Source organism: Perognathus longimembris, chromosome 8 (assembly GCF_023159225.1).
Source record: "Perognathus longimembris pacificus isolate PPM17 chromosome 8, ASM2315922v1, whole genome shotgun sequence".
Taxonomy (NCBI): Eukaryota; Metazoa; Chordata; class Mammalia; order Rodentia; family Heteromyidae; genus Perognathus; species Perognathus longimembris.
The window spans coordinates 19,631,507-19,647,722 of NC_063168.1; the positions used below are offsets into that span (position 1 = coordinate 19,631,507).

Genomic DNA, 16,216 nt, shown 5'->3' on the forward strand with positions numbered 1-16,216 from the left:
CAGGGCTTCATGTATATGAGTCAAGCACTCTTGCCACTAGGCCATATTCCCAGCCCCATACATTCTTATAGTTAAGTATTTACACACCTTTTGTCCTACAGTGTCTTTCTATGTTACAAGAGAAGATGACCTGACCAAAGGAGTAAATAGTTCTTTCTATAAGATACAAAGATTAATCACTCACACCTTTGAATACAAGTATACCATGCATACTTAGATAACTATATTTACTTCAGAAACTATTTAAATATGCATAACTCTCTTTCCAGACCAGATGTTCCTTCAGGGTTATAGTTGTAGGTTATTAATCACTGTATCCCTAGCACTTAGCGTAAGGCCTAAAACATGGCTTAACCAATTAATTGCTATATTTTATTTACTAATTCGTTTCATCTATAGCCAAAAAACTAGTATGAATATGACAGGAAAAATATAGCCAGGGGAAGAAGTACATTTTCTAGCTCCTGCTTTAATGTTAATTGTATTAATATGGAGTTTTCATTCCATGGAATGTTATAAAATACGTATACAGTCAACCCTCTGTATCCTCAGGTTCCACATCTGCAGATTGAACCAACTGAGGATTTCAATTATTCATCTGACTAAAGGAGATATACTAAGGGGAAGAATCCAAAGGTGTAACTTCTCTGAACAACTAAAATTCTATTTATTTTTAGTTTATTTTGTTTTTGTTGCCAGTCCTGGGGCATGGACTCAGGGCCTGAGCACTATCCCTGGCTTCTTTTTGCTCAAGGATAGCACTCTACCTCTTGAGCCACAGCACCACTTCCGGCTTTTTTCTATATATGTGGTGCTGAGGAATCGAACCCAGGGCTTCTTGTATATGAGGAGAGCACTTTACCACTAGGCCATATTCCCAGCCCCCTAAAATTCTATTTCTCAAAACAAATACCAGGAAATGGAAACATGTTTTTTGGGAAGGAACACTAGAATGGAGAGAGGAAGAGTAAGCAAAGGCAGTCATTGTACTCAATGTACACTGTGTAAAAAATAAACTATGTAACTCATGGGTGGAAACAGGAGGGTGGAAAATGAAGGAAGGAATGACATTGTCAAACGCTATGTACTCATAAAAAAAGTTTTGGTTTTGGTTTGTTTCTTTCCCCTAGTCCTGAGGCTGTGACTCAGGGCCTGAGCACTGTCCCTAGCTTCTTTTTGCTCAAGGCTAGCACTCTACCATTTGAGCTACAGTGCTACTTCCAGCCTTTTCTGATTATGTGGTGCTGATGCTAAGCAAGCACTCTACCACTAAGCCACATTCCCAGCTCTAAAAAATTTTTTAAAGAACTTATTTGGCCAAAAAAAAAATTGCATTTCTTTGTCATTATTCCCAAGTAGTATAGTAAAACAACTATTTGCACTGTACTAGCTCTTCAGTAATCTAGAGATATATAGTTTAGGATACAAGAGGAAATGAGAAAGTTATAAGCAAAATATAACACTGAATCAGAGCTCTGTCCAACTCTGGTATCCTTGTTAGGGAAAGGGGAATCCTAATATAAAAGGATAAGTGGATAAATATATCTTGCAAGAAAAAGAACAACAAACGAGGGGGGCCCTAGATAAAATGTTATGGGAATTTGGCAAATGAACCAAGTACGTTCTGTTGAGAACAATTGCAAAGGAAGAAATAAAAAATTCCAGGGCGAGATAACAGTGCAAGTAAAGCATGGAACTAGGAAAAAGCTGTTTGGATGAAGTAAAAAGTATGTAAATATCAGTAGAGAGAAGTGAGAGGCATGACACTGATGGAAGCAAATCATGAAGAGCCTTAAATTTTATTTTGTGGGCAAAGAACTTAAAAGAATCCCTCTCCACTAAGTCTCCTTCTCATCCTAAAGAGCAACTGTCACAGACCATTTTGAGAATATGGAAGAAAATGGATTCTCTTCCCAAAAAAGAATGCAGCTATTACAAAGCTCTATGAATTTTTTCATGCCAAGAAACTATTGATAATTTGAAAGGATAAGATCAACAAATTCTTTTTTAGAATATACTTAAAATATATTTCCAGGTTCAGAGATTGATGGTGCAAGAAAGGAAGAATATTTTACATACATATTTGCCAGTTGAAATTTATTTTTCACATAAAAAAGAAAGACCAAAGCCCCCGAAGTGGCAAAGTAGCCTGTCAAAAAAATAGCCAAATGCAAAATAAAAGATCAAATATTAAAAAGCAATATTCTTATTTTTCAACTGTTTTACCTTAGGTACTTGCTCCAGATCTGTCCTGGATTTATCTATGATAAAAAGGAAAAGGGAAAATATGATCTTTTAAATTTATTTTAATTTTACCACAATGCACATACTTTGACAAATGCAATATTATACTAGACTACAATCAAATAACAACTCTAGGTTTTTCCTTCATCAAATATTCCTACTTGATGCTATCTGCCTAAGAAACGGGAAAGCACTGAATAAGGAAGAAGCTTCAAACAACAGTAATCAATTCAATTACTTAGTAGCAATGAAATTTCTAAACACATTTCAAGTCTTTTGATGCTCTTTTATTAAGTTTTTCAATTAAATTTAGGATTCTATGTAGTATTAAAAAGTGAATTAAATTCTAGAATAGAAACTTTTTATTATTAGAAATACCCACCATACTCTATTCAAAGCTTTTCTTCTTTTCTTCCTCTTTTTCCTTTCATTTGTATGCGTGTGTGTTGGTACTGGGGCTTGAAATCAGGCTTGCATGTTGTCCCTTAGCTTTTACAATCAAGACTAGCACTCTACCAATTGCCTTAGATCTCAGCCATCTGAGTAGCTAGGAATACAGGCATGAACCACTGGTAACCAGCTCCATTGGAATTTCTTATGATCAAAGAGCTGTGTGCGTGTGCGTGTGTGTGTGTGTGTGTGTGTGTGTGCCTATCATGAATTTTCTTTTCTGACGTCTTAGTTTGTATTATCTATAATCTTACTTACAAAATAAACCTTCTTTACCTTCATTTCCAATCCAATCTCAGTGGCTAGGAATATGGGCATGAACCACTGGTAACCAGGTCTGTTGGAATTTATGACCAAAGGTGTCTCTCTCTCTCTCTCTCTCTCTCTCCCTCTGTGTGTGTGTGTGTGTGTGTGTGTGTGTGTGTGTGTGTGATGAATTTTCTTTTCTGACATCTTAGTTTGTGTTATCTACAAACTTACTTTAAAAATAAGTCTTCTTTACCTTCATTTCCAATCTAATCTCAAATGAAAACTCCTTTCCTTTCCAAAACCAACTTTGTTGTTTAGTTGGTTGGGTTTTTTGTCCATTATGGGGCTTGAATTCAAGGTTTGGGTGCTGTCTCTGATCTTTTGTGCTCAAAGCTAGCACTCTACCACTTGAGCTCCAGCTCCACTTCTGGTTTGGGGGCGGTTAACTGGAGATAAAGAGTCTCAGGGACTTTTCTGCCCAGGCTAGCTCTGAACTGTGATCCTCAGTTCTCAGCCTCCATCAGCACCTGGCTCATAATCAACTTTTTTATACTTATACTCCTCCATCTACTTCTCCCTCTTCAGTGAGCCTGTTTCACCAATCATATCAAATCTTCACATTACAAACCTTTCTACTTACTATTTTATCTCTGTATATAAATATGCTCAGGTCTCTCTCTTTTTTTGATATTTGAAAATACCTTTTTTTTATTTTTTTCTTATTTATTGTCAAAGTGATGTACAGAGAGGTTACAGTTTCATACGTTAGGCACTGGATACATTTCTTGTACTGTTTGTTACCTCCTCTCTCATTCCCCCTACCCCTCCCCCTTTCCCTCTCCCCCCATGAGTTGTTCAGTTGTTTTACACCAAACAGTTTTGCAAGTATTGCTTTTGTAGTCATTTGTCTTTTTATCCTGTGTCTTTCGATTTTGGTATTCCCTTCCACTTTCCTAGCTCTAATACCAGTATATATAGTTTCCAATGTACTCAGATAAGATACAGTAATAGTGCAGATACAACCACAGGAAGGGGATACAAGAGGATCATCAACAATAGAAGCTATGGTTTCACATGTCATGTTGAAAGTAATTACAACAGTGATATAACACTCGTTTCCATAATATGGAATTCATTTCACTTAGCATTATCTTATGCATTCATAGGGGCATAGCTATTAGGCTCTTGTGATCCTCTGCTGTGACTAGCCTAAACCTGTGCTAATTATTCCCTAGGAGGGAGACCATAGAGTCCACGTTTCTTTGGGTCTGGCTCACTTCACTTAGTATAATTTTTTCCAAGTCCTTCCATTTCCTTACAAATGGGGCAATGTCATTCTTTCTGATAGAGGCATAAAATTCCATTGTGTATATGTCCCACATTTCCCTAATCCATTCGTCTATTGAGGGGCATCTGGGTTGATTACATATTTTAGCTATAACAAATTGTTCTCTTTTTTTTTTTTTTTGGCCAGGCCTGGGGCTTGAAGTCAGGGCCTGAGCACTGTCCCTGGATTCTTTTTGCTCAAGGCTAGCACTCTACCACTTGAGCCACAATGCCACTTCCGGCTTTTTCTATATATCTGGTGCTGAAGACTTGAACCCAGGGCTTCATGTATACGAAGCGAGCACCTTTACCACTAGGCCATATTCCCAGCCCAGGGCCTGAGCACTGTCCCTGGCTTCTTTTTGCTCAAGGCTAGCACTCTACCACTTGACCCACAGCACTTTTTCTGTTTATGTGGTGCTGAGGAATCGAACCCAGAGCTTTGTGCATGCTAGGCAAGCACTCTACCGCTAAGCCATATCAAATAAAGTACAAAAAGTGTAAGATAAAAGCTAAGGCCAGGACTGGGTTGAAAAACAAGAAGCTATCTCAGGTACAAAAATGTAAGGAAGCACTCCAAAATTATATGAACACCTCTCTTGCCAAAAATATATTCTTATACTCTGTTCTCTCTAGTCATCCTTGATCTCAAATCTTCAAGTCACATCTCTGTTGGTAGTCTACATTTCTTTCTCTTATTCCTTTGTATGTAGTACTGAGGTTTTTATAACCTCTGCTCCAGCCTAAATGTTCTAAGATCTCCTAACTGCCAAATTCTAGACTTGTCAGTATGCAAACTAATCTACCCCTTAATTTGTCTGATATTATAGATTAATCATTCTTTGAAAGGTTAAACTTCCTATTTTCCTGACCACATTTAAATTTTATTTTATCAGTCATGGAGCTTGAACTTGAGGCCTGGCACTGTTCCTGAGACCATTTGCTCAAGACTAGTGCTCTATGCCTTTGAACCACAATGTCACTTTCTCTCCTAGTTTTTTCTCTTTTTTTTTTTTTGGCAGTCCTGGGGCTTTAACTCTGGGCCTGGGTGATGTCTCTGAGCTTCTTTTGTCAATCTAAGCACTCTATCTCTTGAGCCACAACACCACTCTGGCTTTTTTTTTTTTTTTTTTTTTTGAGTAGTTAATTGGAGATAAAGAGTCTCACAGACTTTCCTGCCCTGGCTGGCTTCAAACCACGATCCTTGAATCTCAGACTCCTGAGTAGCTAGGATTACAGGCATGAGACACCAGTGCCGGGCTCTAACATCTTTATCTTCTTTCTGCTCCTTATAAAGGTGACAATTTAGCTGGGCACTGGTAGTTTATGCCTGTAATCTTAGCTACTCAGAAGGCTAAGATCTGAGAATCATGGTTGAAAGCCAGTTCCAGCAAAGTCCTTGAGATTCTCATCTCTAATAAAGTACTCAGAAAAAGCCAGAAGTGGAGCTATGGCTCAAGTGGTAGAGTGCTAACATTGAGAAAAAGACTCTCAGGGAAAATACCCAGGCCCCAGTTCAAACCCCAGGACTCATATCAGAGAGAGAGAGAGAGAGAGAGAGAGAGAGAGAGAGAGAGAGTGTGGCAGCTTTCACAGTGTCCTATCAGCAATCCTTTCCTCTTTATTATTCATATCTTCCCTTGGTAATCTTGTACCCTTGGATTCAATTACTACACTACTATCTAACATATTATCTCTAATAATGTCCACCATAACTACATTTCAGGCTACTTTCACTTCTCCTTCCAGAGCTCTAGGTTGCCAGTTGGAAATGTCATTCACTAAATTTACAACAAAACTAGCCTCCATTTCCCTTCCTATTTTGCTTCTCTAGCAGAATTGCACCTCCTACCTAGACAGCTGCATAAGCAAGAAACATGGGATTCATCCCTCAATCATTTTCTCCATTGCCAGCTATCAAAACCTATGCCAGGGGCTGGGAAGATGGCCTAGTGGTAATGTGTTCATCTGGTATATATGAAGCCCTGGGTTCAATTCCTCAGCACCACATAAACAGAAAAGGCCGGAAGTGGCGCTGTGGCTCAAGTGGTAGAGTGCTAGCCTTGAGCAAAAGAAGCCAGGGTCAATGCTCAGGCCCTGAGTCCAAGCCCCAAGACTGGCAAAACAAAAACAAACAAACAAACAAAAAACCTATGCCAGATCTGTGAAATATTTAGTTCTAATTTCCTTTCCATTTCCACTGTAACTGTTATTGGCATCCTATCATTTCTCATTCAGCATTGCAGCAGCCTCTGTCTTCTTAATCACTGTCTCAAAATTCATGATCCACACTGTTTTCACAGTAAAATATGTAATTATAAATCTGATCATGTCTGGTTAAAATTATTCTGTATAGCTTTATTCTGCTTTTCAATAAATTCCTAAGCATGGCATACAAGACACTTCATGACCTGATCCCTGCCTACTGCTTCAGTTGCATCTCTTATTTCCAGTACAGCCAACACAATAGGTTCTTGCAACTCTTTCACGTAGATCAATGGCTTTGTATACATTACTTTTACTATTATTAGTTATTATTCTAGTTATTCCCAAGAAATATGTAATACATAAATATTTCACACTACTTTAAAATATATGTAATCATCATTAGCTCTGGGAAACTTTCTCAAGTGAGCTAGGAATACTGTTTTCAACCTTACAAAGCCTTAACATAGGGTGTTGCTATTAAGGGTTAACTTTTTAACCTTACAGAAAAGACAATCAACACCTTGAGGACTCAGATGGTTTCTTATTCATCTTTTTTTTTTTTTTTTAAAGTGTCAGCCTGGGGCTTCTTATGCTCAAGGCTAGTTGTTCTACCACTTGAGCCACAGCTTCACTTCCAGGGTTTTTTTGGGGGAAAAGGGATTTAGTATTATTGGAGGTAAGAGTCTCAAGAGGGCCTGGGAATGCAGCTTGGCAGTAGAGTGCTTGTCTAGCATGCATGAAGCCCTGGGTTCAATTCCTCAGTAGCACATAAACAGAAAAAGCCAGAAGTGGCGCTGTGGCTCAAGTGATAGAGTACTGGCCTTGAGCAGAAGAAGCTCAGGGACAGTGCCCAGGCTCCGAGTTCAAGCCCCAGACCTGGCCAAAAAAAAAAGTCTCAAGAGCCACTTACCAGTGTCTCAGCCTCATCCCTAGAATTCTAGCCATTCAAGAGGCTGACATCTGAGGATCTTATCTCCAAATAACCACCAGAAAAGCAGAAGTGATGCTGTGGCTCAAAGTGGTAGAGTAGCCTTGGGCAAAAAAGCTCAGGGAAAGTGCTCAGGCCCTGAATTCAAGCCCCATGACCCACCAAAATAAAACTTTCTTGACCAGACTAGCTTCAAATCTCAATTCACAGATCTCAACTTCCTGGGTCGCTGGATTGCATGTGTGAACCACAGGTGCCCAGCTTATTCATCTACTTTTAAGCAACAAAGTACCCAGCACCAAGATATTAAGTACATGTCAGAGTGAAGGATTATACTGCTATTAAATCCATGATTTTTCCCCTAAAAGCTTTTAGAAACAATTATAGTATTAGGCTATAAAAATCATAAGGATTAGGATGTAGCACAGTGTAAAGTACTTGCCAAGTATGTATAGGCCCTGGCTTCCATCCCCAATATCACCAAAATATCACTGTGTTCATAAATATTTATGCTATGCTTTATTACCTACAAATATCCCATAAACATACCGTGAGTATGTAAAAGAGTCCTGTCAAAGGTATCTTTAGGAGGACAAATATTCTTGCATCTTTCATGAATCTTCTCTCTCTAATAAAAAGATAATTTGATCAAAGCTATGTAGAATGTTTCACAACAGAGTATCAAAATAACAAGTGTGCTTTATAAACCAAAAATACTACTATAAAGTGTGACAGCTCAGAGTTAGAGCATTTGCCTAGTATATGCAAGGATCTAGGCTCACTCTGAAAAAAAGACCAATATGAAATCTTTGAACTCTTATATACCTATACTTACCTCATTTTATACAAGTATAATAAAATACCCATATGTAGAAGAAAGAGGAAAAGTAATTTACAGAAAAGCATCCAGGTCCGGAGGCTCACACATGCCTACCAGCTACTCAGAGGCAGAGATGGGGAGAATCAGTTTGAGGTTTGTCTGGGCAAAAAGAACATCCTAACTCATCCAACAAATCTGTACATAGTAGCAAAAACCTAATCAGAACACTGAGACATGAAGACCACTTGAGCTCATTAGTATGAGGCTAGCTTGGGCAACACAAAGAGACATGTATATGCATACAGATAGCCCTTCTATACTAAAAGATAATTATTTTGTATCATTTGATTTTTTCTTAAAAGATTGAAATAGTAGTTAGAACTACACTGATAACAGATACTAACAATATAAAAATGAGTACTATACCATCTCAAACTCTCTATTCTTACTTTTAGACCCAGTTTAATACAACATACTGAATTACAATTATGTCCAGATCTATTAAGGCGATTATCTGCTAGTTAGGATATTCTATACAGGCTGTGAAAATCAGAGACACAGAAACAATTCTATACTGCTAATTTCTTAAATCTTGTGAATCATCTGCTTTATAAACAAAATGGAACCACTTCTTCCTTGGTTATCAAATCTCAGCACTAATAAACAATGTGTAATTCTGAAATTCAGTAACAGAAATGTATTTAAATATATCTAAAGAAAATCATAGCCAAAGAAAGTAGAGCTTGTATATATAAAGGAAATATGATATGCTTATCAAAAATTACTGATTAACATAGGAAATAAAATCTTTGCTGAGGCAATACCTAAAAATGACTGAGGGCCGACGGCTGTCTTATTCACAGCAATGCTGGGAGCATGGGGGAATCTAGAGGGAAATCTAGGTGTTACATCATAGTGACCACCATAGACAGAAAATTAATACCTCCTACGGCGTTTGGTGTAGTCACTCATCAATCATTTGTTTAACAGAGAAATATACTTGTTCTGCTTTCATATATTATTCCCACCTCTTAGCAGAAAATCAAATAAATGCTAAAGCTTTAACAAGAAAAAGGGGGAAAACCGACTGATCAAAAATATCTAATAAATCAAACTTAAAATGTTTCTATAATTTCTGGCCCCACTATAACTAACTTCAAACTTCATTTTTACCTGAGAGATTTCCTGTTGATATGCTGTAAAATGTTCCTTGCTGATCTGAGGGAGGTAGAATGAAGGTATGACTTCGGTGTCCACAAAGTCCAATCCCCATGTTTTTGTGAAGAAGTCAGATTCTCTTTTTGCTAATCTAGGATCATTTAATGCTGCTGGGAGATTTACTTTGGAATGATATATAGTCCATCTATGTTGATCTGTAACTAGAGATGGGGCAACACATAAACTATTTGAATCACCTGTAAAAAGTAAACAAGAGAACTCTGTAAAATGTGTTCTATGTAGACAAGCATATTCTAGAAAAATAAGAAATTCAGATTCGATTTTATATAAATCAACCAAACTGTCACTTCCATGATATATTAACAGAAATCAACTGATTAGTTATCTTATAATGTCAATTATCAAAGGGATTAAAAATGTATAAAGGGCATTCCTGACTCACATCCCTTTGTCTTCCAGACATAATGTTGCTGTGGCATACTATCATCACCATTTGTTCTATGAAGTTACTGTAAATACCTGATTAACAAGTACTGAATTACTGCTCCTAGTAGAATTCAAGTTTCTTGTGAGCCTGAAGTCACAAGATTTATCAATCAATAAGAAAAATACATAAACGTGTTTGATGTATATTTTTTGTTTAAAGACACTGTCTCACTATGTATCAATGACTCATAACACTGAACCTATGCTAACAGCTCTACCTCATGCCCAAAGCTCTTATTACACACAAGTACTTTCTACACATGTGTTTTCTCCATAAGGCCCATCACAGCTTTTCTGTATTTAACACTAAATAATTAATCATTATCTTTAAGGGTGAGGCTGAAATCTGAAGGTAACTATCTGAAGCCAGTCCTGGCAGAAAAGTCCATGAAACTATGTCCAATTAACTAGCAAAAAAAAAAAAAATGAAAGTGGAGCTGTGACTCAAGTAGTAGAGTGCCAACTTTGAGTGAAAAAGCTTAAGGACAGCACCCAGGCCCTGAATTCAAGCCTCAATACAAAGTAAAAAAATTATTACCTGTGGGCTCCTTGGGACACACATCTGGCAGTGACTGCACATGTCGAATATGTTTTGCTGAATCTACCTCTTTTTTAAAGAAGACATCACTGCTTCCTTGAGGCACTGGTGAAGAACTGTGGCTTGAAGCCATTGCATAAAATCACCACTCAACTAAAAACAAGAAACAATAATTAAGAAAGTTCATACAAACCAAAATTCTCTCTATATATATAGAGAATATATATATATATAATGCATGTCACATATTCTTTCAAAACCACAAGCGTTTTTTCAAAACCCCTCTAAGTGTACAGATGTAAATTAAGAATTTGTTGTTAATTGTAAGCTGTTCATAATATATACCTTGCTACAAAATTTGTAATTGTTAGGAAAAAATCTCCAAGTGAAATATTCTTAAGTCTTTTATGTTATGTAAGATATAAATACCAGTTCAGTACCCACTATACTAAAGATGAAAACACCCCATAGAGCAAACAGGAATACAGTAAGGATGCAAAGTGGTTAAGTGCCCAAGTTTTTGAAGTTCACAAGCAGGATTCATGTTCTGCTTTCACTCACCAAGAGGTGAGATTTTACAGTCCATGATAGAATAAAACTAGAAATCAGTAATAAGAGCAACTACAGAAAGATACTGAAGAAAACATTAGAAAATGAAAAGCTCTCTCATGTTCATAGATTGGTAAAAACGAATGTTGTGAAAAGACTGAACAGAATCCCTAAAAAAAAATCCCAGTACCATTTTTCACAGAAATAGAAAAAAAACCAATCTTAGAATGTGGAAGTACAACAAGTACAAGAAACCCTGAATAGCTAAAATAATCTTGAGCAAAAAGAACAATGATGGCGCTATGAAAATACCTGATTCAAATTATTCTACAGAGCTATAATAACAAAAACGGCCTGGCACTGGTATAAAAACCGACATACGTACCAAAAGACCAGAAGAGAAAAATCCAAAGACTACACAGCTACAGCCACTTGATTTTTCAAGAAAGATAGCAAATATATAATATATGTAGTAATACAGCCCGTGAAACAAATGGTATTTTAGAAAACTGAACCCACGTGCAGAAGATAAAGTAGACCCCTCTCTCTTAACCCTAGAGAAAAATTAATTCAAAATGAACCAAGGATCTATATGTAAGAACTAAAACTTTGACAATAGCAATGGAAAAACCCTTGTGTATGTAGGCATACTTAACTGCCTCCCTAAATAGGACTCTTAATTGCTCAGAAAATAATAACTGACAAATAGGTTTGCATCAAATTAGAAAGTAACAATGATCAAAATCAAAGGACAACCTGCAGAAAGGGAGAGAATCTTTGTCATTACTCACTGGATAAAAGACTACTATATAAGCAACTCCAAAAGAATCACCAAAAGAACAATCCAATTAATAAATTGACAAGTTTGATAGGTATATCTCAAAAGAAGTACAAATGGCCAATGAATATGTGAAGAAATGCTCAACATCTTTAGCCAAATGAAAGTTGAAACTACACTGATAGTTTTTTCATCATAGAACAACAACAAATGCGGTGAAGATGGAAGACCAAGGGCAGGAATATTGTAATATACATTGCTGGTGATGTAAATTAGCACACTCACTATGGAAATCAGTATGGCAATTCCTATTTAAAAATACAGAACTATCATATGATCCTTCTGTAACACTCCTGGCCTGTAACTGAAGGGATTCAATAAATCAGCATATAATGAGACACCTACAAACCCATGTTTACAGCTGCCCTATTCACAAATGCCAAACATTGGAGTCAACCTGATTTCTGATCAACCAATGGAAAATATGTATATATACACAATAGACTATTACTCTGCTATAAAGAATAAAATTATTTCATTTGTAGGAAAATAAACTTTGATCATTATATTAAGCAAAATAAGCCAGACTAAGAAAAATACATCTTGCATGTTCTCTCATATACAAATTCAGACCTAAAAAAACTTGAGTGTAAAGGCAGATTTTTCAGGGATGAGACTCAAAGGGAGTAGGTGGGGCAACAGGAGAGAGTGAAGGGGGAGGATGAATATGACAAAAGTACTTCACATATATATGTGTATACACATATATTATATATGCGTACTTGTGTATAGAATGATGAAAGCATTGTTTGTGCCAGGCACCAGTGGCTCATACCTGTCATACTGGCTATTTAGGAAGCCGAGATCCAGAGCATTTGGTTGCAGTTCAAAGACAACCCAGGCACACACCAATAACTGGGTGAAGTAGTATGGCAGGAAGCCTAAAATAGGCAGATTGCAGTCCAGGTGTCAAGTTTGCTAGTTGTGGCTCATGCCTGTTATCTTTGCTACTTAGGAGGCTTAGATCCAAAAAACTGAGGTTGAAGCTACGTTAGGCAAAAAGTCCATGAGACTCAATCTCCAAAATAACTAGTATATAAAAAGCTGAATGGGAGGCATGGCACAAGTGGAAGATGCCAGCTGAACAAACAAGCTGAGAAAGCAAGCCAAGAATGCTTAAGTCCCTGAGTTCAAATGTCAGTACAAGTGAAAATAAATAACCAATCACATTAGGGCTAGAAATATGGGTCAACTGAACACCTGCCTAGCAAAGGCAAGGCCCTGACTTCAAAACTAAGTACCAACAAAATAAAAAGCTTTTTATAAAGGGGGCAGGGAAGAAGACTAATAAAAAGGATACATTTGCTCAAAGTACTTTATATTCATTCATACATGGAAATATCACAATGAAACTTGTTGTACTAATTTAAAAATGGTATACATGTTCAAATAACAAAATTATAAGACATATTTATTTTGTTTGCCTGTGCCTTTTTATTTCCAAATGTTCATATACGAAAATAAATTACTGAGCTGGGCATAACCCTGCCACTTAATAGACTGAGACAAAATATCATCATCTAACATGGACATAAGGACTGACTGGAGGTGTTGGTACTAATCCAAATATTAGTCAAGGCTAATCCCTTTAAATAAGGAATATTTCTGAAACTAGGTAGTACCTTACTTACAAAGACCTTTATATTTTATCCACAAGACTGCGGTGTTGCATAAGTCACTCTTGGAGACCACTAATAAGAGAAAAGAGCCAAGTACAGAACTTAAGATTAATCAACAGTCTGAAGAACTGGGCATCATTCTCTCACACCTGTAATCCTAGCTATTCTGGAGGCTGAGATCTGAAGATCACGATTTGAAGCCAGCCTGGGCAAGAAAGCATATTAAAACTCTTATCTCCAATAAACTAACAAAAAAGCCAGAAGTAGAGCTGTTTCTCAAGTGGTAGAGCACAAGCTCTAAGCAAAAGAAAGTCGGCAAGGATAGAACCCAGGCCCTGAGTTCAAGCCCCAGGACCACCACAAACAAAACAAAAATGAAACAAAAGAAAAACTACTCCGAAGAAAAAAATGAATAAAAGTTTGTGGGTTAGTGGTGTAGTTCCATGGTAGAGAACATGATTAACATGTGCAAAGAGTTGAGTTCAATCCTAAGTACCTAAAAAAAAAAAAATTGATAAAAGGTGTAAAAAAAAGACGAGAGAAATATTAGTATACAATATACAAATAAAGTAATGAGGAAAGAAAACTTCTTCATATTTCACAATTAGGAAGTCAACAATCATATCAGAAAACAGTGTCAACTTCAGTAGTGGGAGTGGAAGCCAGATTACAGAGACTAGGTTGGAAGAGAAGGTGAGAAAAGGAAAAACAATATTCAAAGCCAAGTATTGTGATACACATCTTTAATTCCAGCAGTCCTAAGGTTAAGACTGGAGGATCAAAAGTTTGAAGCTAGCCTGGGGTTTTCTGAAAAACAAGACCATGCCCCAAGGGGAAAAAAAAACAGCCAGTGTTTCAAAAGATTCAACCATGGCATTATAAACAGAACATATAGTATAAACTTTTGACATAAAAACTGTGTAAAGGTGGGTAAGGATACACAAGCCACTAAAAAGTATCTTATAGGTTTACATACATTCAAAATACAAAAACCTAAATCCAAAATATATTTTATTTGTATAACATTACCTAATTTTCTAAAATTTTATTTTAGATCTCTATTAGTCTCTAAATATAATATACTGCTAAGGAATACTGGCAATACAGTGAGTTACATCTCAGTCATTTACAGGTTCTATGACCTCTGACAACTTTCTTACCTTAATGTCTCAGTGTCCTCATTTGTAAAATAGAATGACAATAGTATTTACTTCATAGGAATGGTGTAAGATAAGTAATGCAAGTTCATGGCACAATATTTGGCCTATGTAGACAATAAATAATTTTAACTACTATCATTATTTTAACTATCTTATTTTTAAAATAAATAGTACTAGCTACTTAAAGACAGCAATCTAAAGATTGTGGTTCTAAGCCACTCCATGAGACTCTTATCTCCAATTAACCAGAAAAAAAAAAAGAGAACTGTGGCTCAAGTGGTATGGTGCCACCTTTGAGTGAAAAAGCTCAGGGACAGTACCAAGAAAAAAGTAAAAGGGTCTGTAAGCATTCAGACTGCATCATACAAAATGTTTCAATCAATTTAAACTTTAAGATCCTGGCTTTTCTCTTTGAATGCCCTTTTCTTTGCTATGTCAAACTACTGGGATAGACACTGAGGGGTAAGGAAGAAAAGCAGAGACAAGAAGTAGCAAGCCAATATGGGTAGATTTAATTTACTATTTGAAAAGTTACCAAAACATAGAACAGTGGTTCTCATTTTCATGCCTGTGGTGTAGTATTGAAAACTGATGTTGAAGCTAAGGGAAAGCAGAGAAAGTTTTTGAAACACAGGGAGTGTAAGGCCCCTTAGCTCATGCTTCATCTTGAGACAGAGACAGAACTTAGGCAATAACTGAAAAAGGGATCTAAAGAATTAGTTGCCTCATATCCTATCCCTGGGCTTATAGTGCCCTTTTTGTAACAATGAGGAAGAAGATCAGCTGAATCAGGCAAAACCAGGTTGCTTCAACCCACTAGTTCAATAGTATAGCGAAATATATCATTAATAAAAAAGAACAGAAAGAAAGAAACAATATACAGTAATATAAATTAATCATCACTCATATTTAACTAAATACTAGAGAGCCTATGATCATCTGTTTCCAGATTATTTTGTCTTCAAAGCAATCTATTGGGCCTGAACTCAGGACCTAGAAGCTGTCCCTGAGGTTTTTGGCTCAAGGCTAGCACTACCACTTGAGCCACAGCTCCACTTCTGGCTTTTTGCTAATTAACTGTACTTTTCCTGCCTGTACCGGCTTCAAACCATGATCCTGAGATCTCAGCCTCCTGAGTAGCAGGATTCCACAGGCATAAGCCACTGGCGCCAGGCTTGTTTTTAGTTTTTTTGAGACAGAGTCTATGTAACCCATGCTGACTGAAAATGTGAGATACTCCTGCCTTGTTCTCCCAGGTCCCGGAATTACAGGTATGTGCCACCACACCTGGCTGTGTCCATTTTCTATCAAATGGCATTAATAGCATCTGTGAAAAGAATCTTATAAGACTAAAGCTAGAAAAGTATTCCTTAAGGAAAATGATCATATATTACACTTTTCTTAGCAAAAAGATTCACATTCAGCCACAAAGTGGGATGATAAATGGGCTACTGTGGGCCAATATCTTAGTACTTTCAACAGGAAAAGTGTTCTGAATTCCAAATGAATGAAATAATTTATTCCAAAGAAGTGATTCTAATATATTTATCTGTAATTCACAAATATATGAAGTGGAAATATTTTTACAATGGAGCTGAAAAGGGTAACTTTATAACTATTGA

The 16,216-nt window shown here is 36.7% G+C and overlaps 1 protein-coding gene across 4 annotated transcripts in view; it reads right to left on the reverse strand.

The window, feature by feature from the left end:
* Vps54 (VPS54 subunit of GARP complex) overlaps positions 1 to 16,216 on the reverse strand; it is a 77,058-nt gene that overhangs the window by 47,866 nt on the left and 12,976 nt on the right. For 3 of the 4 annotated variants that reach the window (XR_007211842.1, XM_048352606.1, XM_048352608.1), the window contains exons 2-5: positions 10,429 to 10,581; positions 9,399 to 9,640; positions 7,955 to 8,033; positions 2,227 to 2,261 (exon numbers count right to left, since the gene is read on the reverse strand). Coding sequence is in view for 3 of the 4 variants with exons in the window: in XM_048352606.1 (XP_048208563.1) it covers positions 2,227 to 2,261; positions 7,955 to 8,033; positions 9,399 to 9,640; positions 10,429 to 10,561 (489 nt within the window). In the remaining variant the exon portion in view is untranslated. The remainder of the gene's footprint in view (positions 1 to 2,226; positions 2,262 to 7,954; positions 8,034 to 9,398; positions 9,641 to 10,428; positions 10,582 to 16,216) is intronic. The other variant, XM_048352607.1, reaches the window with a different exon arrangement.